The sequence below is a fragment of the Pristis pectinata genome, chromosome 18 (genome assembly GCF_009764475.1).
Source record: "Pristis pectinata isolate sPriPec2 chromosome 18, sPriPec2.1.pri, whole genome shotgun sequence".
In the NCBI taxonomy this organism is placed as follows: Eukaryota; Metazoa; Chordata; class Chondrichthyes; order Rhinopristiformes; family Pristidae; genus Pristis; species Pristis pectinata.
In genome coordinates, this window is record NC_067422.1 from 31414968 (window position 1) to 31440484 (window position 25517).

At 39.6% G+C, this 25517-nt stretch overlaps 1 protein-coding gene across 2 annotated transcripts in view; it reads left to right on the top strand.

The window, feature by feature from the left end:
• The window catches only part of gas7b (growth arrest-specific 7b), a 365251-nt gene that overhangs the window by 143694 nt on the left and 196040 nt on the right, over positions 1–25517 (top strand). Inside the window, exons 1-2 of one of the 2 annotated variants that reach the window (XM_052032628.1) lie at positions 5934–6023; positions 20808–20928. In XM_052032628.1, coding sequence (XP_051888588.1) covers positions 20844–20928 — 85 coding nt within the window. In that variant the 5' untranslated portion in view covers positions 5934–6023; positions 20808–20843. Of the gene's footprint in view, positions 1–5933; positions 6024–20807; positions 20929–25517 lie in introns of those variants that run through there. The other variant, XM_052032627.1, reaches the window with a different exon arrangement.

The window sequence follows — 25517 nt, forward strand, 5'->3', positions numbered from 1 at the left end:
TGATGCCACTGGCATTGTTGGTATTTCTTGTCCATCCCTGATTGCCCCAGGATTGAGGAAGCAGTTGAGAGTGAACCACGTTAGTGGGCCTGGAGTCACATATAGGTCAAACTAGGTATGGAGTGCAGATATCCTTCCCTGAAAGATGATATTGAATCAAGTGGATCAATCCAGCAGTTTCAAGGTTACCATTAATGAGAAAAGCTTTTATTTTTGTTCCAGATTTATTAAATCACTTGGTTAAATTGTCCAACTACCATGGTGGGATTGAGTGTGGGTCTTCAGCCCTCCTCCTGTATCTCCTCCTGTACCACCTTCTCGATGGTAGTAATGAGAAGAGGACATGTCCCGGGTGGTGAGGGTCCTTAATAATGGATGCTGCCTTCTTGAGGCACCGCCTCTTGAAGATATCCTTGATGGCGGGGAGGATTGTGCCCTTGATGGAGCTGGCTGAGTCTACACCCCTCTGCAGCATCTTTTGATCCTGCACATTGGAGCCTCCGTACCAGGCGGTGATGCAACCAGTCAGAGTGCTCTCCAATATGCATCTGTAGAAATTTGCAGGAGAAACAAAGCACTACAGATGCTGGAATCTAGATGAAAAACACTACGATGCTGGAGGAATACCGGGTGATGGTCATTGAGGCAGCTCACCCTGCTCTTCTAAAAAATCGAGGCCAGTGGTTTTCCCACTCCTCTCCGCGGATAAAATGTTGATTGACTGCGTTGAGGATGCTCCAGTGGGAAGGTCTAAAAGGAGGCAGCAGAGTCTTTCATTAAATGTAGTTCTAGAGATATTGCTGTAACCAAAACAGCAATTTTTACCCTGGCCATAACAGGGAGATTCTTGTGCCAGTTTGGCAGCCAGCTGATCCAAAGCAAGAAAAGTTCTTTTTATTACCATCAGAAATTTGCAGCAACAGATTTCACCTGCCTGGAACTCAGATACCAGAAGAGCCCAGAATCTCAGCTCTGGACCTAACACCTATGCAATTTTATATCAGAAAACAAATTCAGTCATAACATATTTTTGCTATCATTTCAATGCAATAAATTTACAAATACTCAAGGATTTGCTTTCTGTAGACATGTTTCAATAACCCGCCTCAGCTTTTTGAACTCAAGAGATGATGAAAATTTATTTTCAAGATTTTACTGTTCTAAGTGAGCAATGTTTTGTACAGAAACCGCAATTCTGTTCTTTGTACTTTCTGTTCAATTAACAAAGCAAAATTAAATCTTCCTTGTTAAAATGGTACATTCACTAAATTCTGCAACAATTTTGCATGCAGCTTCAAATAGAAGAATCAAATGAATTAAAATGAATAAATATGTGGACTCTCTTGGTCACAAAAGTAAGTAACATCTATATTTCCTTTCTCACTGCAATGTTAGTGATAACAGGCAGTCATTTCTATCTTGATTCCTTTAGTTCAGATAAGTATTCTAAAAAGGGTTGAATGTGCCTCTTGTAATTTGTTACTAAAATCTATTAGCTTTCAGACAGCAGACATTTTCTGAACGCAGACCCTGTTTGTTTAGAGAGAACACTCAGATTATTTAAGTTCCATTTGTGGGCAGGGTAAATGGATAAATGCCCAGCCTCAGGCAGGTTGAAGATAGCATTTTCAAATTAGAACACTGACCATTAGCTTTGTGTTCTGCAACTCCTCTCCCTTGGGGTAAGAGTAAGGACATCATCACCCTAATGTACAAGCAGAAGGGGGAGAAGGAGAAGATCAGAAACTTGCAACCCATCTCACTGCGTGATGTGGATTACAAGATCTTATCCCGGGTCTTCGCTAATTGATTCAAGTCTGCTCTGGGGCTGGTTATTCCCAGGTCAGACAAGCACCGCACCTGGCGCAAGGTCTTATGTACAGGACAGGGGTGTGGACACTTGCTGAATCAATTATACCAGGAGGCCTTTGATAGGATATCACATATGTACATAATAGACATGCTCCTCAAAATGGGGCTTGGGGAGGGAATGCACAATTGGATACGACCTTACTAAACTGAGTGACCTCAAATTAATGGATGAGAAAGGAAATGTTCCCGATCAAATCTGGAGTGAGAAAGATTGCCCTTTCCGCTGATTGTATCAAGCCTGTTGCTGAATTTAGCAGAGAGGTGTGAACATAAGAGTAGTGACTGTCCCATACAACGGAAACATTAGGTCAAAGCTTCTCTGTACGTAGATGACGTGATTATCTTCTGCATGAACCCACTGTCTGCCCGTAAGTTGATGAGCATCTGCAGTCATTTGAATTGAGGTCCGAGTGGATCACAGGCGAAAACAAGGTTACATTCTTTGGCAATTGATCCAACTGATCCTTTGCCCCCTTCACCTTGATGTCTGATTGACCAAAGGTGATGAGAATATGGTTCTGAAGAGCCTGGGCATGCATCAAGACCTGGGTGAAGTTTATAGCCAAGGTGAAGCTGGATTCTGCATCCCATTTACATGCTGCCCTCAAGGTGGCTATGGTGGAGATGAGACCATCATCTGATATAATAGGTTTATGGTTTCTGATCAAAATAAGGGAACTTTCTGATGTGTCCATTTATCAAAAAGTTTTGGAAAGAGATGCAGTGGTTCATTCTGGACAGAATACCGAGATAAGTCAAATTGAGTTTGTCGTATGTACAAGTACGTGTATGCACAGGTGCAATGAAAAACTTACTTGTAGCAGCATTACAGACACAAGGTGTTAGAGGCACAACATTCAGGAGAAAAAAACATAAATTTTACAAGAATTGTACAAGAAAGAACACAATTAGAGTCAACTGCTTCCCAAAGATTGTCAACCCTGTGAAAAATGTGTGTGTGGAAAATAGAACGATGTGGGGGGGGGGGGGGGGGGGGGGGGAGGAGGTAGGGGACCCAGTGGGAGGTGTATGTGGTATGTGTGAGTGATGGGTAGATGTAGGTGGCAGAAGGGAAAGAAACTGGGTAATCGGGGGGAGATGAGATGAAGGGTCTCGACCTGAAAGGTCAGCTGTCCATTTCCCTCCACAGATACCACCACTGAGTTTCTCCAGCAGCTTGTTTTTTCCTCCTGTGAAAAATGCAAAACTTGCTGGCATTCCAGTGCAAGGAGTTATCCACACCTGAATGTTTCCTAGTCCAGGACTATAGGCTGAGGGAAGCACTGAATCTTGGTGCAGCTGCCTCAGTGGCTCCACAAGAAAAGGCCCCACCTTGTGACTCTCTCATCATTGCACAATGAGGGGCTGGAACTAGTGTAAACATCCCTCAAAACTGTTGCTCATGGAATGTGTCTGTATCAGTGTGTGTCATGCTGATATAATGTAAACCTTATCTCTCCTTTGTGATAGGACTACAGTCCAGTTCAGCTAGTAACATGCCCATTATTTATTTTAACCATGCCAATGGAAAACAAACAACAAATATATTTGGGATAGTTTCATATCTATTCTATCTTAGTCGAGCTCTGCCTCACAGCTCCAGTGACCTGGGTTCAATCCTGACATCTGGTGTTGTCAGTGTAGAGTTTACACATTCTTTCTGTGGCTGCCTGGGATTCCTCTGTGTGTTCCAGTTTCTTTCCACATTTCCGGAGATGAGCAGGTTGATAGTTTAATTGGCTACTGTAAATTGCATCTGATGTACAGGTAAGTGGGGGGTGGGAATGTGAGGAGAATAAAACAGGATTAATTTAAGATTAGTCTATATGGGTACTTACACTGTGACTCAATATGATTAAAAGGCAGTCTTCAAATAATATTAAGAAATGGCTAAGAGCATTACATCCAGCAAAGACTACGGGACCAAAAAGTTTCCACGGCACTTAAGACCCACACTCCTGAGCTATCCATGTCTCTAACTAAAGCTGATCCAGTGCAGTTACCACATAATTGTCCAGCTGACAATGTGGAAAATTGCTCAGATATGTCCCGTCCACACTAAAGCAGGAATTAAGTCCTGAAAATTACTAGTCTATCATTCAATAGTCGATCATTGCAGTTCCTTCATCCATTGCCGGATTGAAATACTGGAACTCTCTACCCAGCAGCACTGTGGGAGTACCTTCACCAATAGGATCATCGTGATTCAAGAAAGTGGCTCACCACCACCTCCTTAAGGGCAATTAGGATGGGCAAGAAATGCTAGCCGTACCAACAACATTATATCCCAGAAAGTGAATAAGTGGGGAGGGGGAAGTGGGTAGATTTAAGAGTATTCCGAAGTCCCAAATGGGGGTGGAGTATGTTTTTGTCTGATCTCCAACTACCTGTGATCCAATTCACTTTTCCACTTGGATCTGAAGAGTGCATTAGAAACTCTGAATCAAAATGTTCATCAGTTGCAATGGTTTATCCAAAGGGGCAGAGCACAATGTATACCACTTCCCAATATAAGGCACCAACCTCAAACCAAGAAAGTTAGTCATAATGGCTTGAGAACTCACATGAGAGTTCATGTAAAGGCAAGTCATTTTAAGGGCTCTTTCTGGTTTACTAAACCAGTTAAAAAATTTCCACTGACACCTTTAGACCTCAATGAACATTTTTACTAGCTGACCTCGATTATTTGCCACTATGGAGACATGAGAGACTGCAGATGCTGGGAATCTGGAACAATGAACACAAAATGCTGGAGGAACTCAGCAGGTCAGGCAGCATCTATGGAGGGAAATGAACAGTCGATGTTTCAGGCTGAGACCCTTCATCAGAACTCATGAAGGATATCGCCCAAAATGTCAACTGTTCATTTTCCCTCCATAGATGCTGCCTGACCTGCTGAGTTCCTCCAGCATTTTGTGTTTGTTGCTTCATTATTTGTCATTACCTTTGTTATTGTAGATAATTGGATTTCCAAATAAGAATCCTCCTGACTGATGGATTCAGGAGTAGTCGTAGGAACTAGGCAAGAACTCCAGGCACATCAGTCAAAACTCTAGGTGTTTCACAGTCCCATTATGCATCTGCAGATAGTCACTATGTGCCTTTCTGATGTCACTGATGCACTCATGCCTGAAGAGATACAATTGCCTCATTTTAATAGAGCTAATGAGAATGGTCTTTCATGATGTACCACTTCTTGAATTTAAACAGATATGAAGCACAGAGGTGAATGTTTGCTCTGCTGATGCATCTGTAGATTCTTATTTACACCTATGCTCACCTTTCACTTTATTTTAATTCCCCCTGTAATTCCCTCATGCCCCAGTCCTTCAAGCAGATGAGATTGCTTTCTAAATTCTAAATATACTTAGAATTTTAATCCCTTCATTTTTTTTCCCTGTTGTGACATGTATTTCCCTTTGAATTCAACTTGCATGTAATTTTCTTTTCCCAACACTACTGCTGTCTAGATTCATCTGACTGCCCCAGATGCTGTGAATGATTATTCAATTATTGTGCAAATGAGCTTTACCAGCAAATTGAGTACTATCAACACTTCTTCTTTCAGCAGTCGTTCCTGATCGTTTAACACTGACAAAAAAGAATGTTCCATAGGGCTTTAACCGCCTTTTTGTTAAAGGGTTCTTCAACATTTTATAATGCTGCTCCCCAGGCAAGTGTTGAGGAACATCCTAGCAACAGCTTAAATTTGTGCTTGCCAATTAGCTAATGATCAATTCCTGACTCTGCTCTCAGGGAGAGAGGGAGGCAAGGTCTCTTTGAAGTTGTAATGTGACACACCTGGCTCTAGAAGTTTGGAATGAGATTGGTCTTCGCAGGCAGTTCTTGATCTCTATCTAAATCACACAGGTGCACAGTATGCTGCTGGTGATTGATCAATCAGCCAGGATGACCAATAGAACCTGGAAGGCTCTCACAAAACCATATGCACTTTCTCAGTTGGCTCCAGGTAATCCCTCAGATCAGAACTCGTATGTTTGTGGTGATGTTAACACAACAAGCTTGCCAATTATCTGTTCTGTTGCAATGGATGGATTTAGCTAGTTGAATCCCAGCAGTATCCCTGCTTAGCTTTGGAGATGTTTTAATCCTAGGTTTCTTCAACATCTTTCTAAATTCCCTGAAGTAGGGTAAGTATGATGTTCCCTGAATGACAGAACATTGGGCGAACAGAAACCATAGACTCTGAAATTCTCAATTTGAATTTGAGCCTTTAAGATTCTACACTACAAGAAGGATGTGGTTATGCTGGAGAGCGTGCAGAGATTTCCTAGGACAGTTCCTGGGTTGGAGGGCTTCTGTAATGGGAAAAGATTGGATAGGTTGTGCTTGTTTTTCCTAGAGTGAAGGAGGCTGAGGGGTGATCTGATGGAGGTATATAATATTATGATGAGGTATAGATAGGGGGTATAGTCAGTCTTTTTCCTGGGGTAAGAGTATCAAAAACATGAGGATATAAGTGAGAGGAAGGAGTTTTAAAAGGGATCTGAGTGATAAGCTCTTTTAACGCACAGAGCAGTTGATATATGGAATGTATTGCCAGGTGTGTGGTGCTGGAATTGGGTACATTTATTCTGCTTCAGATACATTTAGATAGACACCAGACAGAGAAGGATACAGTCCTACATGGGCAAATGGATTAGTGTAGGTAGGCAAAATGGTTGGCATAGATGTGGTGGGCTGAAGGGCCCACTTCTGTGCTGTACAACTCTGCTAATAAACAAATTCCCACAGAGTGGGCACCAGGTTTGTTAAAATGGGATTAACTGCAAATAAGTCTTAGTTTGTTCCTCTATGTAATCAGAGATCCTACACAATGTCCCTAAATTGGGGCTTTAACTGATGAGGTGCTGATCCTACCATAGAATATGGATATTTTTAGTCTTTTTGTTTTGAGTATGTGTAGACTACCTTGGCTTGAATCAGTGATTTTTTTTCTGCCAAATTAAGAATATACATATTGGTGCTTTTTTTGTTGTTGTTGTATTTGACTCAGGCTCAAGAGTCAGGCCTTTAACCCATTTGTTAAGTCACGTCCTATTAACTGTTATAGTCTACAATAGTTTGCATCAATAATTTTTGATTCATCCTTTCTAAAACAGTTCACCTTATTCTGTAGGTAGCCCTTGGAATTGCATTGTGATAAGTATTTGGTCTGTGGGAAATGGTAGTTATTGATCTGAGTCAAGTCCCCAGTCTACCTAGTTTAAGGAGGTTGGGAACTCTCCCAGAATGCCTGCTTCCGATAGCCATCCATTGATCTGCTTTGAACAATGCGTCTGTTTGCATCAGAAGAAGAGCATCTTGCAGAAGGCTAATCTTTAACACTCACCCAAATGGTGTATGTATCATAACAGAAAAAGACAATGTTGGAAATATTCAGCAGGTCAGGCTGCCATCGGTGCAAAGAAAAAGGGTTAATTCTTCAATTTGAAGACCCCTTGTCAGAACTGGTGTATGTATCAATTTGTTCAAAGCTTTCCAACATCAGGTCATCAACTACATTTAATCGGGTATATAATATGGAAAGGGCTTAGAAGGACTCACAGTAATGTGACTGGGGCTGTAATACTGTGAAGATGTTGCCCTGACATTACAATAGACCTGTTTTCTATTGCTAACACTGTGTACCTGTAAACCTGGCAGCTAAATATATTGAAGATGTGCTGCTACTATGTACTTGGATCCAGGAACTGGGGATATTGAGAGTTGGACTGAGATGTCTTGTAGCCTGGTACAAGTGACCTTAGTAACAGGATTCAGAACAGGTGGAAAGGTACTATGGTATCTATAGGCTTTTGAGATTGTTGCTGAATCAGGCAAATAAGGGAAAGAGATCCAACAAGATTTTACTTAATAAAGATGGCCAACTCTCAGTTAATAAGTGACTAGTAGAAAATGAATCAAAAGTCATACCACATGGTACATTTAAGAGCTATTACACTACACTGCGCTCTTTGGGGTTGTAAACAATATGCATGGCAAAATGTCATGAATTCAATCTCAATCCAATCTCTAATTCACGCCACCCAATCAGATATGTTCTTGCACCTGCTTCAATTGGCAATCTTTATCAGTGGAAACTCAACAACTTGCAATTGAAAATTACCCTGTTAGTTGCCTTCTCATCAGACAACTGTGACAGTTCCTCCAGTGAAGTATTTGGCTTCAATATATGGTACTAATTAGAACAATTTAAATGTAACACCTCCCCATTTTTGCTGCCACCATTGTCAGAATGATTGACCTGGATCCAATAAATTGCCATCAGTGCTTTGTGTCTGCATTCCGAATGAAATATCAACCAACTAGGAGCTTCTGAAATCCAGGAACCTTAAATGCTGTGACTAGTTTCCCTATTGGAGGGGGTGGGGAAGGAGTGGGTTGTGTGGATAAAGTGTATACAATCAGTATCTTTGGGTGATGACCACACTGCCAGTAGCTGGAGGCATCGCATGATAATCATAATGGTTTCCATATATTCTAATGAACCAGGAAAGATTCACTACTTAGCATAGTTTTGCTAAGCTTGTCTTCCCTTGATTGTGCCTCATCTCTGATCCATGGCTCTACTTTGTGAAACAATCTCTGTGGTAGTTAAACTTGATAGAAACCTTGAGTAACACTGAAGCCGCTAAAGGAAAGAGCAAAGTTTCCTGACGTGAGTTGCCTCTCGCACATCCAACACAGCAGTCAACTTCTGAATTGGTCTTTACCTATTTGTGTCAATTCTGAAGCCTGGCTAGACATCTTCAGGCTGCATAAATGCTGGTTTGTTCCATTGCAGCTGTAGATAGTGTTTCTGTAGCCCACTGAATATCTCCCTCAACACTGTTCCTTGAGTCTTTTTGGTAATGAGAATGTCACCTGGATTACAGAAGGACCTTGGGATCCCTCTGTAGTATTTTAATTCATTACTAACAAAGATCTTTAGTTGTCTTAACTCCATATGATAGCTTGGTGTAGAAACAACACACTTAATGTACTGTCATTTAGTTCTGACTCCATGAGGAATAGGACCAATTCAGCTTAAGAAAATATGGAGAATTTGCTAACTCTGTGAATAAACCAAGATGGTGAGTAGTATTCCGTGGCCATCAACAGTACTGTTTAGAGTCATTTTCTTTACAACAGAAAGGAGGCCATTTGGCCCATTGAGTCTATGCCAATTTTCAGAGTAAATCCATTGCCTCTAAACACCCTGATGCTATTCTCATTCACTTGCACAAGGGGTAATTTCCGGTGGCCAGTTAACCTACCAGAATGTTTTGAGGATGTCAGAGGAAACTGGAGCACCTGGAGGAAACCCATATGTCCACAGGGAGAATGTACAAATCCTGTACAGACTGCTGCATTGGAGATCAGGATTGAACCTGGGTCCCTGGACCTATGAGACAACAGCACTATCTGCTATGCCACTGCCCTGGACCCTCACTGAATAACTGCTTGAATGTATCTCAACCCACTAACAAGCATTCTGAAACAGCGTCTCTGTCCATGGCAATGACTATGCCATTAATTTTAATGAATGCCTGTTGTGCTTGTATCACCCTGCTCAGTGGAGCACCTCTCTGTAGCTGCTTCCCACCATTGCAATAGTGGTCCTTCCTGCCATTTGCGCTCACATTATCCAAGGATTTCCTGCGGAAGACATCTTGCACGACTGCAGGGCATGAGCTATGGGCCATTACCACATGTTGGTCCTTACTCTGTCCTTCTATAAACTCTCTATAAAATAATTCAATTGGTGTTACAGATTCCTGTATAATCCCTGATATCTATATATTGCTCACACCAACGGGTATTAGTCTAGCTCTGATTGATAAAATGATATAATTAACCAGTTGCTTTCATAGCATTCTATTAATCCTCTGTCGTGTAGTTTTGTTCCATGTTGCTGAATATTACCAGAATGCTACAAGTAGCATTAGCAGAGTATTGTAAATTTTGAGTGGGCATTTCATTTCAATCAGCATGCCAAAGAAATCTTGTGTTAAAATTTGCATTTGTACAAAATGCTGATAGTGTTAAAGCTGATAATCCAGAAGAGCTGTCAAATGCTCATTGTTTGTACATCAGAGGTTGTGCTGTTCAGCTACTCGATGGCAGGCAAGTGGGAGGGTAATATTGAGGAGGCAGTGCAATTAGGGTTGCATTTAATTTGGAGTAAGTGCAGAATAATATTACCACCACTTGCCTGATGTTTTGTGCATTTTGTTTGCTTCTGTCATAGGAAACAATGTCAAGAGAAAGCAACCTTTCCAACTGTGTATTTTGTCTAAAGTAATGAAGATTTCATAGATATATAGAGATACTTGTGCAACACAAAAAGCTGGAGGAACTCAGCAGGTCAGGCAGCATCTATGGAGGGAAATTTACAATCAAGGTTTTGAGTCAAGACTCTTTATCCAGATGCTGCCTGACCAGAGTTCCTCCAGCTTGTGTGTTGCTCCAGATTCCAGCATCTGCAATCTCTTGTGTCTCTGTACAGAGATACTTATCAAGAGGTTAAAAAGCTACTGGAGATAGGTAGGAATGTGGTGTTACGTTGCATTCAGATTGGCCACAATCTCATTGAATTGTGGAGCAGGCTCCGAGCTGATTGAGCCACCCTTTCTCTTGATTTGTATAAAGAAAAGACATCAAAATGGTGTGGATTTTCCAAGTTGAAGTCCTGTTTTCTCTAAGACTCCATCCTTTGCATGGCAAAGTAAGTTCCTCTCCAGTGCTCCATTAGATAAGACTTCACTTGCTGGTTTACTGATTTAAGGTACTACCTGTTGTAGTAAGCCAAATAATTGCTGATCTGCACTGTGTGACTTATTTCAGGTAATGGTGTGATTATGGCTCTGTAAATGCACTAAAATTTCTGGACTAAGGTGGGATGAATAAATCTAGTGTGGTTCCAGCATCTGAGCTTTATCGAGTCACTCTTCAGGAAATTAAAAAAAAACCTGTTTAGAAGGATGAGAACTGAGTCAATGATGATACTTTTCCACAGTTCAATAACTTCTTCATGAGATCCATGCTCACCAATGTAGGAGATCCATGCAAGCATGATGTTGAATATCGTGGCTTGTGATTTGTCCCAGGAGGAGGAAACAAAAACAGGTTCAACAATACTTCTAGTATTGTGACACGGCCACACAAACAGAAAGGGAAGTCAATTCTTTAACTTTGGATCTGCTGATCATTAAGTACTAACAGGTTTGCTCTGCACTTCTGAAGTTCCTATCCAGGAAATCCTTTTTCAGGCATCATGCTCAACCACCAGTTGCTTTTGGTGCTTCCTTTGCTAACCTCTGACATCCTTCCCTTATCACTCCTTTAATTTTGAAACACAGACGTCACAGACAACAGGGCTGAAGTGCACTTGGGTGATGGTGACGCAGCAGCTAAGTTTGCATCTCCATTATTTTTCTATTTAATTAAATGTGAAAAGAAATTGGTCTGAGTGTAAACAGGTTGCTCACTTGCTGTTATTTGTTTTTGATTGCTGTCCTGGATGAATTTCCCTCTCACCCTGTCATGGGCCCTTCATATCCATGTCATGCAATTATTTGTATTGAGAAGGAATAAATATTGGCACAATCAATATAAGTGAGATTACTTCCCTCTGTATTCTGCATATGTGCTTGAATACAAAATCTGAGAACTCTGGCACTCACTTGAAACCAGGAGTGTGAGTAGCAGTGTAACACTTTGTATTTGTGCTGATTTTTTTTATATATAAATAACTAACACTTATACAGCATCTTTTTAAAATAGACATCTATAAGAGGATGAAATAACTGGAGACAAAGCAGACATTATAAGGCAGAGTAGTGGAACTGAAAGTATGGAGAAAGAATTTAGATCATGTATTAAGTTAAGAGATGGGTTTAAGGATGGTTTCCTTGCTAGGTGGTCTCGATCTTGGGCTTGGTCTCAAGATTAACAATTGGACAATTGAAACTGAATGAGGAGGAATTTCTTTTGAGTCTGCTTTCCAGAGTGTTTTTGACATTGAGTCATTAAAAATATTCTAAGTTCAGGTGGGTTTTTGGATTGTAAAGGAATCAAAGTTTAATGGAGTGGATGTCAAGGATTGGATCAGTCACGATTACTTGAATGGCAGAAGGTTCTGAGGTAAATGTAAGACAAACGAGATGTTGGAACAACATAACACAGCACAGGAACAAAGCCCTTTGGCTAACCATGTTTGCAATGACCTTGATGCTAAATTAAATTAATCCCATCTGCCTGCACATGATCCATAATTCTCTAATCACTGTCTGTGTTTCTCTAAATTTTGCTATCATATCTGCTTCTACCAACTCCCCAGGCAGCATGTTCGAGGCACTTAATACTCCCAGTTTAAAAAAACTTGCCTTAAATTTTTCAATTTTCCCTCTCTCGCCTTAACCCTATGCCCAATAGTATTTGACATTTCCACCCTGGGAAACACTCTAACTACCTTACCTGTGCCTCTCATAATTTTAAATTGTTTTATCAGGCTGCTCCAGAGGAAAAAAAAATCCACATTGTTCCAACCTCTTCTTGTAGCTAATACACTCTAATTCAGGCAACATTCTAGTGAACCTCTTCTGCAATCTCTCCAAAGTCTCTACATCCTCTTGTAGTGGACACCATACTCCAAATGTGACCTAACCAAAGTTTTATCCAGCTGCAACGTGACTTGCCAACTTTTATACTCAATGCCCTGACTAGTGAAGGTAAGCATTCCATATGCTTTCTTTTCCACAATATCCACTTGAGTTGCCACTTCCAGAGAACTATGGACTTGCACCCCAAGATCCCTCTGTATATCAATGCTGCTAATGCTCCTGCCATTCACTGTGTACTTTCTTCTTCTATTTGACCTCCCAAAATGTGTCACCTCACCCTCATCTGGATTAAATTCCACATGCCAATTCTCTGTCCAAATTTCCAACTGCTCTATCCTGTATGCTTTGGATGTAGAACATGTGGAAATTTTGGTGGAGAATGCACTTGGATGCTTAGAGCTGGAGTCGGAGAAAAACAAAGTTTGGGGCAAGTTCCTTTCTGACCTGGAGGAAGTTTAGAAAGGAGCAAAGCCACAGGGGGTTTCAACCACTTAAGATTTAGAACTTTTAAATTTGAGGCTTGAGTATGCACATATGCAGAAGAGGTTGAAACCAAGCAGAGGTCTGTGGTTGTTGCAGGAGTGGGGGAAAAGAAACCATGAAGATCTGCATTTGGCCACAAGTGAATGGCTGATGGGAGGAGGAACCATTATTTCCAGAGAATATCAGTTGTAACTTGGGCTAATGTCATTTCACTACTTTGGCAAACAGGAGGAAATTTAAAATGTGCAATGATGTGTGATTCAAGTGCCCCTCTATCAATCTTGATGTGAATATGAAATGAAAGCATGTTGGAAATATTCAGCAAATAAGCCTGCATCTTTGGGAAGAGAAAGAGTTAAAGTTTCAGCTTGAAGACCCTTCATCAGAACCAAAATGTTAACTGACCTGAGTATCTCCAGCATTTTGTTTTTATTTTCACTTGCTTGATGTATGTAAAGATACAGAAGCACCAATTTCCTTCTGTTATAATTGTAGAGTGCTGATGAGGCTACATCTGGAGTATTGTCCACAATTCTGGTCCACTTCTTTCAGGGAGGATATACTGGCATTGGAGTTGGTCCAAAAGAGGGACACTGGGCTAATTCTTGGGATGCGAGGGCATTCCATCACTACTGGCTAAAAAAATTAGATGTGTATTCTTTGGCATTTGAGATCTGTCAGAGGTATGACTGGGTAGATATTGAGATGTTTCCACTAGGGAGGAAAGGAGAATCTTGAATGAGGGGACATAGTTTTAAATGACTACCTCCTAATTCTCTAACTGAGATGGGTAGGAACTTCTTGCAGAAGGTGGTGAATCTTTGGCGTTTTCTACCCCAAAGCATTGTGGAGGTTCAATCATTAGGGATATTTAAAGAGGAAGTAGATAACTTTTGAAAGATTGTGGAATCAAGGGCTATGGGGAACTGGCAAGAGGAGATAGTTTGGGGCAGATCAGTAATGATCATATTGACTGATGGGGCAGGTCTGGGTTTGAGTAGCCTGCTCCTCCTATTTTCTGATGTTCTTTGGTTCAGTGTTGCAATATTTTCCTTCTGAATTTCTTTCCTATTATTGGTGGTCATTTGTTTTCTATTGGTTGGGCAAATTTTTGAAAGTAGAAAACAAGATCACAGGTTATTCCAGATAACTCAATTGTCATAGCTTGATGCAATTGTACATCAAAGTCTTTGTATTCAGAAGATAGCAGTTTGTGTCAGTCTCCAGCTTAATTTTTCAACAGATTGTGTAGGGTTTGATTTTTACAATTAAGTTTTATTTTAATTGTTGATTACCTGTCTGCTAATAGCATTGATCCTAATTAATGTTAGGCGACCTTGATATTAACAATTATAATTTATAAACAATATGACTTGCAAATGTGAACAGTATTTGCATGAGGTGTTTCTCTACACCTAATACAGCAGATTTATTACTCTTCAGGAAAGGTTTGAATAATTTACCAGCAGCATTTGTAGCAGAACTATTTTAGAAGGTTATTCTGCACTTTAATGGTGCACCTATTGTTGGGTGCCTAGAGTGGTACAAAGCACCTGCCTGGAATTGAAGCAGGCCTCCTTACTTAATGTAATTTGGAGGAACACCTTCTTCGAACTCTGAAATTGGTTGGTGACTAGTTGTGACCCAGAACGTGCCACCTGATGTAATCATGTTAAAGTCAACTGTTCATTATTTTTAAAGGCTTGAGCATATTCATAACAATTCAAGACTTAAAAGAGAACTGTAGGAATTAATAATTTAAATATCCTGGATTTCACTAACTAGCTGGACAAGATGAGGCTAACAAAATCTTTTCTTGCAGTGAGATTTACTGCTGGTAAAGATTAACCTGTTCTGAAATGATGTTATATTGAGTTCAGTTGATGTCTCCATACAGCGAAAGCAGGTACAGTAAGAAAAATACATATTAAATTGAAAAGAAATTCAATTTCCCTTTTTTTCTTACTATTTCATTTGATTTTTACTTATTGATTTCTTTTTTCTACATATTTGTTTTAATGGCAATACAGTGCAACACCTTGGGGGCACAGTATGCTGGAACCTGGAGTAGATGCAGGTCTTGACTCAAATGTCACAATCCATCCACTCGTTCCCTGCCGCCCCACCCACTCAGCTTCAGCAGATGCTGCTCAGCCCACTGAGTTCCTCCAGTTTGTTGCACCTTATTACTTCTGTTTTGTTTTCTGAGCCAGTTACTTTCTCTTTTCACCCTATTTATTTTGTTTCATTTAATTGTCTGCCTATGTTTTAAATGCAACTTCTTTCTTTTCTGGCTAGGCTTTTGCAACTTTGGCAGCAACCTGAATTGTTGATCTTGGCTGCTGCTTGACTATGTTAGTCCAATTTGTACTCCGCCCTCCCCCACCCAATCCCCAGTACAAAATGGTTTCTAATTCCTCCAGTTGATTACTGGCACATTCTTAGACTGCCCTTCCACAGTTATTGGCCCTCTAGAATTGTCCTGTAATCTTCAGAGGGGATAATCTCCCAAGCACAGTTTTGGGCAACTAGAAGTAAAACAGTCAAAGAAAAGTAAGCATGTTTTTTTTAATAATGTTATGAAAATATTGGAAGTGGAGAGAAACAATGTTAAGTAGGTGGGTCTGCATGTTGGAATCTGCCTGAAACTGTCCAACCAGTCTTGACATTTTTTTTGTCAGGCTTTATGCCCTTTAACGCAGGGATCTGTTAATAGTCATCTGTTCCATATTGTCCGAGGTGGTTTCATTCTGTGCATTCCTGGTGGGACTTCTGTCAATGCAGGCATCCTGTAACTTGTGCAGTAGAAATTCAGATCCTGAATGCTTGCTGTTTCTCCATCTGAGCCAGGAAATGAACAAGATATTGTAAGTAATGCGAGTAAGTGGTTGAATAGAAATGGGCGGGGGAAATGTTTGAAAACCTGAACAGCCGCGATGTTGGGGGGAGTGGGGGCACGGTGTAGGAAGGTGTGAGGGACTCCAAGGCTTACTCCATGTGAGCCAGATGGATCCAAACCATAGACAGCATGTTGAGCACTGGCTGTAAAGCAATTGTGAATGACACTATATAGATTTTAATCATTTTGCATAGAATTAGAACTTGAGATACTTTTGTGCTGATGTCATTGGATTGAATTGCTGTAAGACTAAATTGATTCATCTCCAGCCATGTTTGTGTTGATAGGCATCACTGGAAGGAACAAACTTAAATGCATGAAAATGCCTGTTAAGATATTCATTCAGATGCACTTAACTTGTCTGGATGCTGAGCTATTTGTTCTATTATCAAATGTTCCCTTACTAAGGTAGCTATGGACCAAAAACAGTTAATGCACTTCTGTCAAATAGTTTCACCAATTTAAAGGAAATATTGAGTGACGAAGTTAAATAAGTTAATGACTCTTTGAAATCAGGTGCAAATGTCAGATGCTCCTATATTATTGCAAGTATTAATTTCCATCCTATTGGATGGAAATTTTAAGGGGTGCCTAAATGCTCAATGTGAGATTAGTAAGGCACATTTTGTAATCAAGAAGAATTAAATAAATTTGCCAGAAAAGCCTGGAGGTAGGATTGCTTACCTGATGTTCTGTCGCTATTTAAATTAGATAGTATTGTAATGGGAAATAAAATGCTGGGCTTTTCAGCATTATCAAAAATTATTCCAAAACTAAGTACCAGTTACCAAACAACATAAACCTGAGCTCATTAATAAATTACTTTTAAATAGACTGTAAAGCATTGGTGATACCAACACTTCACATAGCAGAAACGACATGAAATTATGGTGATGTATTAAAAATTGCTCAATAGTCAAAATTGTACAAAATAATTACTTTAGGTTTTACAGACTAATGAAGGATGAAGCACGTTCATACGAATGTAAAAGTAGAAGTCTTACCAAATAAAGTCAGTTAACAGTAGTTTGATTTTTGTACATCAATTCAAAGTAGGATGTTCCTTTGGGCTGGTTTACTCAAACGTGTGCTCTTTGTTCATTTGGTGCTTCATTTAAAGAAAATTCAGTTAATAACAAATGCATGCATACTGGTATGCATGAAATAACCCAGCCACTTTGTTATTTGAAATTATAATTGAAATAACAAACCTTACATCATTCTATAACTTGGTATTTACATATAACTTTCTGCTTAAAAATGAGTGGATGTGATGTTTAATATTTTAATTTTTAAATACATTGCTGCTGTTCGGTCCCATGCAAATTTCAATTCAACTGCAAGTCCTGTGTGATTCCTAATACCTTCAGTGCTATTTGTCATAGAATCATACAACATGGAACCACACCATTCAGCCCTACTTATTCATGCTAACCAGTGGGCACCCTTCTGTATTCTATCTCTCAGCACTTGGTCCATAGTCTTCCATGCCAAGGCGATTCAAGTGCTCATCTGGATGCTTAAATGCTGCTAATTATTACTTAAGATATGGAATCGGGAATATTGATTTAAATAAAACCAAATTTTTGAGGCATAACACTTGTACATAATACACCTGGCCCATCTAATTAATTTGCTGGACTTCTGGGATTCTCTTGTGGACCTGTGTGTGTGTGTGTATATACAAACACAATCTGGAATTTGTTATACACAAATACATATGTGATCATATATGCTGTTTATTTGGGATGAGCCTTGGCCAATTTTTAAAACCAGTTTTGAATACCCAAGCGTTACAATTGCATTTTGGTTGAACTGATGCCACTGCAGAATGAATGTACAAGAACAGACACAATATATAGCACCCACAGCCTGTTTTACAGTTGATTTTTTTCCTTGTTTGCCTTCCATTAAATATGTTTTACAAAATCAAACATTCGAATAAATCTGTGACTTTAATCTGAAAATAAAATGCAATGTGTTAAAATGTTCAAAAGCTGTTTGACAGGAAAAGTGTGACCATTGAGTTTGCACAGGAAGTTGCCAAACTGGAACAAAGATTTTGAGCTCTTCCTGTAGGTTTTGTGAATTACAAATCTTTCCCTACCTACAGTTGCTCCAATGTCAGCAAGCCTGAACCTTTTAAGATATTGTGAAGAACTGACCTTGGTCCCTGCTTCCTGTTTAGATGTGTTATGTAAATGTACTTAAGGCTCGTACATTTTCTTTCACTGGTGCCTGCTTCACAAAATATCATGTTTATTTTTGTGTGAGCAATTGGAACATTATCCTTCGAAGATTTTGGACTGAAATCCATTTGTTTCCAAAGAGAGAGCAACTTGTTTTATGCAACCAAATAATCTTTTTAAAATTAAATTAAACTCCATCTATAATGTTTGCAAGTTTCAGAAAAGTGAACCAAAGTGGAGTTTTGCATTTCCTTAATATCTTAGCTGGCGTTTGAATATCCTATATGCAGAATATGAGGTCACCTTTACTGGAGTAAAATAAAACTAGCAAATCTGACAGGTTTATAATTTCATATGTTCTAGAGTTGATGTACTTAAAGGTTTTCTTTCAATCAGTCATTAAATGCACCTTTTTGTGTCCAGCCTCCTAAATTCAACGGCTACTCTACCAGGCTTTGTTTTTGCCTTCCAAGTGGTACATGGCATTTATTGGCTGCTAACATACTTTTGCACAAGGAATGTAATGTTACACTTATGTAGCATGTCTGACACCATTAAACAGCATTCCCTTGCTGTGAATTTTATTAATCTAACAGTGTACTTTTAAAATGTTAGATGCTACAATGCACCATTTTTTTTTAAACTAGAAAATAAACTTGGAGTATTTTGTGTTGTTGCTTTAACAGTGTTTTTGATTACCTTTCATTTGTAATGTCCAATCTCATCCTTATAATTATAAAACTGTCTGGTTATCAATCCTTCTGCCATTTGAAACAGTTACTCTATCAAAATCCCTCAAATTGAAGACACTTAGTTTTGCTCTAGTCTTGTGTATTCTTTTATTATTCACCCTCCACCCGACCAGAAACATCCATTGGCTCGGCCAAACACTGGACTGAGATCACATCCCTGAACCCTTCTGTACCTACTCCTACCTGACTTCCTCAAAAAAAAAATCAAAGTCTTTGAGCTTTTTCCCTTCTGCTTCAGGGTTGGTTTGCTCCTGATTATTCTTATGTTAAGGTGCTTTCGAACAGTTTACAAGTGAATGAAATGGGGAAACTCCAGTTTGAGGTGCCAGCATTCAGGAGCTCAAGAAGTCCTTTTAGGTGAAGGTGTGATTCATTTGTATTTCTTCAGCTCTTGTGAACTGCATTTGGTGTTCAGTGTAGTCTCCTCTACACTGGAGAAACCAAACACTGGGTAATGATTTGAGGAGCACCTATGTTTGATTGGCTGGGGTGATCCTGAGTTTCCTGTTGCCTGTCATTTTAATTGAACGGTTCCCTTATTCAATGAGATGGACTCTGACCTCACGATCTACCTTGTTGTGACCTTGCACCTTATTGCACTGCACTTTCTCTGTAGCTGTGACACTTTACTCTGTACTGTTATTGTTTTTTTTACCTGAACTACATCAATGCACTCTGCACTAACTTGATGTAACTGCACTGTGTAATGAATTGACCTGTAATATTAGTTTGTAAGACAAATTTTTCACTATACCTCGGTACATGTGACAATAATAAACCAATACCAAATACCTATCTGGCCAATGTAAGCTTGAGGAATTACACCTTATTTTTCATCTAGGTATATTACATTAGACCAGACTCAATATCAAATAACTTTGGGTAGCTTGATTTCTCTGTCAACATCAGAGCTGGTCAGTGTGTCTGGGATATTAGCTCTGTTTTTCTCTGCCTGACTTCCAGGTATGTCCCTCAGCTTCTCTGGACCTTTGTCTCTTAACAGCCCTCATTTTATAGCTTTTATTTTCTTTATCCATTTTTTTTTCCCTCTTGCATGTCCAACCCCCCTTTCCCCCCCCCCCCCCCCCCCCCCCCCGGTTCCCATTAACCCATAGACTGGATGACCTTGATAGAATTTATCCCCATGACAACCTTAACCTCACTTTATCAGGGTGATTCCTTTTATCCTATCCATTCCTCCCTTGCCCTTAAAACTAACTTGTGTTTTTCCCTTTCCCAGCCCTGGCAAATGATCTTTGACTTGAAACATTAACTCTGTTCTCTTGCCAAAGATGCCACCTGACTTGCTGTGTTTCCAGCATTTTCTGGCAATATCTTTTCTCTTTTTAATGCTGGAATAAATGTCAGTATTCTTTGTTTACTGCCTCTTGACTACCTTGTAATTTCAACATCGAAGAGGATTGGCAATCATTAACAACAATAAGAACATTTGTATAAAATGCAATCCATCTCGTTAATTAGAAATACTTGGATCCCCATCGTGTCTCAAAGCATTTTATGACAATTATATTTTTTAAGGAGTATAGTCATTGCTTTGAAAATTCATTTGTAACAAAATGTTATGACCTGGACAGCATAATCCATGCTGCCAGTGAAAATGGAACAGTGGACAAAAAAAATTGATGCCGGCTAAAGACAAGTCCTTTCGATAACCCACTATCCTGAACAAAAATAGCAATGGATCAGTATGAAACAAGTGAACATCTGACTGCATTAAACAACCCTTTCTTCAAGTTGATTCAATAATCTTAGACAATCACAACTTAAGTCTTTTTTTAATTGACTTGAATTTGATTGAATTGTCGCTCATTGGCAGGAAAGAGCTTGAATGAAGTTGTGTATGGAAATGGATTATGATCTATTACTGAGTTTGACAAAAACAATTATGTTTACTATGCAGGAATCAATGCTTTGTATGTAAGCCATAAGTTTGAAATAACTGAACATTTGGTTTTTTTGACAGAAACCTACACCAGTAAGCTCTCAGACAATTGAGGAAATGGCTCACACTCCCTTGCCACATGGTTGGCAGTGCTACATGTCACCACAGGGTCGGAAGTACTACGTCAATACCTACACTAGTGGTAAGACCCATGAACGTGTACCTATAATGTCCTTATGGCTCGAGTTTCTAGGAACTGCAATGACCTTGGGACAATTTTCAGTCCTATATTGATAGATGCATTTCTTTGGCCATCCTAGTTTTTATTTTGATATTCCTTTATCGTTGAGTAGTTGCTTGAAATGAAAAATCCTAATATTTGTGTTCCTGTGATGCCAGAACGCATCTTGAGTTCATCATGTCATATATTATTCTTTTGCAAATGCTCCTTATAGACATCTCTATAGGAGCTCCTTAAAGGAGTATCATGTAATAGTCATAAAATACAAATCTCTTTTGCAAAGAATCAGTGTTGTAATAAACACAGTTAACAACAAACCTCCAACACTCAGCTAGTTAGGATTTGTGGCAACTGACCATTTGGGTAATTTCATTTTAATTTATTTTGTCTCTTTGCAAATGAAAAGCTTTGTATTTATTTAATCTAATCCAGCTGGTGACTGACCTCGAGTTGTAGCTGAGTGAGGCCCCCAAGTCCCAGATAGCTAAACAGAATCCAAATACTTCCTTCATTTGATTACTTGAAAATTATGTCAAATGATGCACCAACATTTCATGGAATTTTACACTTGTGATCATAACCAGCAGTGCTTGCTTAACTAGCATCTCTGTACCTTAGCCTTTAGGGTGGTACAAAATTCTGATGGTCCATGCCCTTGTGTCAATTGTGGCAAAAGAACTCTCGTGGCAATTTTTTTAATATTATATGAAAACTTTTTTATTTGTGATCTGATAAGTTTGGATCTGTCTCATTGGTTTTATTTTAAATCGTGTTGTGGAGCCCATTGGCCTGTAATTGTAAAATGTTTTCGTCTTGTGAAATAGTTTTATTCAGAGGTCTGAGTAGATTGCAAATTATGTTCTTCAGAGACATGTAATGACCCTCAAGTTCATCAACTTGATGCTTTCTTCAGGCACTTTGTAAACAACATTTGTGGGTGGATTAATAGTTTTATATCTGACCTTTTTGGCTGGGTGTCAGGAAAGAGTTATCTACATTTACTTCAATTAAAGGAAGTGTTTAGTCTGCAGATCGTAAAATGTTTCATAGCCTGATCTTTGAAGGTCCCAGTGTTGAGTCTGCTCTACAAGGTATTGCATAAACCCATGTGACTTGCCCTCTTCCATCATTAATGCATACCTTTTAGAAGCATAAAGATGGACACGAGAAGAATTAGAAGTTGGTTTGGGTTTGACCTATTCTTGGTTTGCTGAAACATGGCTGCTTTCAGGCTAAAGTCCAATTGGGTTCCCAGAAAAGTAAAATAATGAAATCAGTCAAAATCCAAATTGAAATAACGTTAGAGCGGGTTACACCCAGAAATGAGTGCAGTTATGGGACCAATGTGTTTCCTGATGGTGAAATCCACTGCCAAGATTTCAGTATACAACAATCAGAAGGACACCAACACTTAAAATGCACTCACACACCCCCAAGGCAGGCTGACACTAGGCCAGAGGAGATCATCCTCTTGGCAAAGGGGCCATAGAATATCTTGTAAGAAATATGACAGGTTAACTAACAAGCAGTGTTTTATTCTGCTGACTCCCTTAAGATGAAGTCATCAAGGAGTCCTGGACACATTAACCATCAGGAAATTCTTATGAGCCACAGCATCCTACAGATTGAGCAAGTAGAAACTTGTTAATGAAATATCCGGTTATTAAGGGGAGCCCCCACAAGATTGTAGTGAATAGCTGCCAGTGCTACTGGGCATTTAACAGCACTGTCACATTCTAATGCCTGAAATGTGTCTCGTTCTTTACTGAAATCAAAGGGGTGAACCAACTTTTTTTCTCAAATTCATGGCCTGGTGAGCTGCAAACTTAGAGACATGGTGGACTCCTGTGGCTCTTTGCAAAGATCCTGTGATGAGCAAATTCTGAGCCAGTATGGCCTTGACCTCACGGAAGTCCAGAGGTGAGAGTAGCTGAAGGACTTGCCAGAGAATATCACTTATTTGGAATGGCTTTTGTTCACTTTGCACCTAAAATAAAATATAAACTGTGCAATCCAGTTTCTAGGCTTGTATGTTTAGTGTGTTATGCAACAAATCTGTGTCAAATCCTTGCCCAATTTCACATTCTGAATGAAATAAGGAACTGGCCATAGAACAGAACAGTCCCTTTAGCCCACCATGTCTGCGCTGATTATGATGCCAATCTAACTAATCCCATCTGCCGACACGCTGTCCATAACCCTCTATTCCCTGCCTGTTCATGCACTCACTAGCTCTGAGGGTGGTGAATTTGTGGAATTCCTTGCCACATAGGGCTGTGGAGGCCAAGTCATTGTGTGTATTTAGGGCAGAGATTGATCGGTTCTTGATTGGTTATATTAGAGAAGGCAGGAGAATGGGGTTGGGAGAAAAAAATCGGCCATGAATGGTGGAGCAGACTTGATGGGCTGCATGGCCTAATTCTGCTCTTGTATCTTGTGGTCTTGGGGAAACAAGACAAAAACAGCTGACTCTAATCTTTGCCCTTGCAAGAGCAATGGAGCTTAGAATAATCATAAAGCCTTGTCTCAAATGAGTGGGTTATTAACCTGATGATCAAACTCTTGGGCTTTTGCAACCAAGGATATTGGGCTACCTTCAACTACATTGGGATGGCCATGGTCATCCAGCTTCTACAAAAATAGAAGCTGGTGAGCAGCCTTTATGTGGCAAAGGAAGTAATATGGACAGTTTCCCCAAATATGGTGTACAGCAGGGAACCACAGAGCATCACATAGTCATGACCTTGGAACTTGCTCCAACTGTGCAAAACTAATTAATTTAATTTAATGCTTGATCTGTTTCCTATCATTTGGAAATGTTGTCAATCGGTTGACAAAACTCCTAGATTAACTTTGATAATAACACCAGTGATAAATTCCCTAAATGATAGCAGTTTTCTTCTTTTAGTTGGATTTCCATCTGTTGTGCAACTCTGGCTCAGCTCAATGTTCCTGATTATTTTACTTGCTCTGGATTTTGGCTTGCATCCAGCCTCTGATGACAATGCTTTTAAAGAAAAAACCTTTGTTTTGAATTGCTCTCTTTGTTGGGTGCAGTCAGCTGTTCGTGGTACTGCTGGTACTTAACTAAGATGTGCCATCACCATCTCTGAAGCTAAGCACACATACATTTCTGGCTGTTTGCCTTAAAAGCTGCTGATGATTTTATTTTTGCTTGGTCTTTTGTTTGGTTCCAAACACTTATCAGTGTGTGCTGCATTGATTATAATTCTCAGAGAAAGCTGTCCCTTCTCCATTTTCTGGGTAATTTTAATCTTTTGCAACAGTAATGCATTCAGTCAGCTGTGCAACAAGACCAAACAGACACTCTACCAGGTAATATTACAGAATTCCTTTGGAATGGTGTGGTTATCTTGGCAAAATATCCTATCTTCCCAACTATTCAAGAAGGGGGCAAGAGAGAAAATGGGGGGGGGGGGGTGGGGGGGGTGACAAGACAGTTATTAAAGTTATAATGAAATACTTTGACTATATTCAAGGTTGAGAGAAAATTTTGGACTGAAGGGATATTGAGGATTATGGGAATCGGGCAACAAATTTGAGCCCATACCAATGTTCAGACCAATCACTAGCTTATTGAATGGCTTCTTTTGGGGAGGGGGGAGTTTACATGATCTATTCCTGCTCCTATTTTTCAAGTGTTACCATATCACTTCTGTGATAACCTCCAAAATATGGCTTGTGAATTGGTATTGACCTCCATCATGAGATGCTGTTTCTTGAATGGATTGAGTGCTGGTGAAATAGTATGGCAGTGCCTTTCTCAGCATAACCATTTCCGTGTCAAGATGGAGTTCCAGATTTGCTCAGTGTATACTGTAACAGAGCCAAATCAACAGGAGGAACAGTGAAAGCCCAGGGGATAAAGGGGAATAAAACTTCAAGCACAAACTGGAAATTACAGTTTTTTTGAAGGTCCAATGCCATTTGGAAGGTTGGAGCTGACCAGTGAAACACAATATAAATCATCAGACATGATGGGAAAGAATAGCACCTTGTGCATGGTTCCAAATTTGGGGAGTGAAACAGTGTTTCAGGTCACTGGAGATAGTTTAAACATTCTTTTATTTTATTGTTGATTATGCTGTGAAGAAAATAAAGTTCAAAGTACTGCAAGCCAGAATATGGGGCTTATTTGCCAAACTGGGCATTTGAATGTAGAAATGATTGGTGGTTATCCTGGCTGATCACCCATTATTTGTGACTTGTTTTCTGTGAGGCTTGAAGTAGGCAATGAAATTTCTGAATAAGCAGATGGGCAATTTGTTTAACTATTACTGCGGTGCCAAGGCATCAATGTAATCAACATTGAGGAGATTAGGGCCATTATGGGCACAATATCAATTTAATTGGTGCAGTAATGCTAAGGTTGGTGTTTTCACAGCTTTTCTGAACTGGTTTCTTTTGTCTCTTAAATTCTGGTAAGACTTTATGTCAACAGTTTTTAAAATTATTCCTGCAGCGAATGACCTATCTGAGTTGTTGAGCAGGTACAAAAGGATATCTGATCAGGCTTGATGCACATTTTT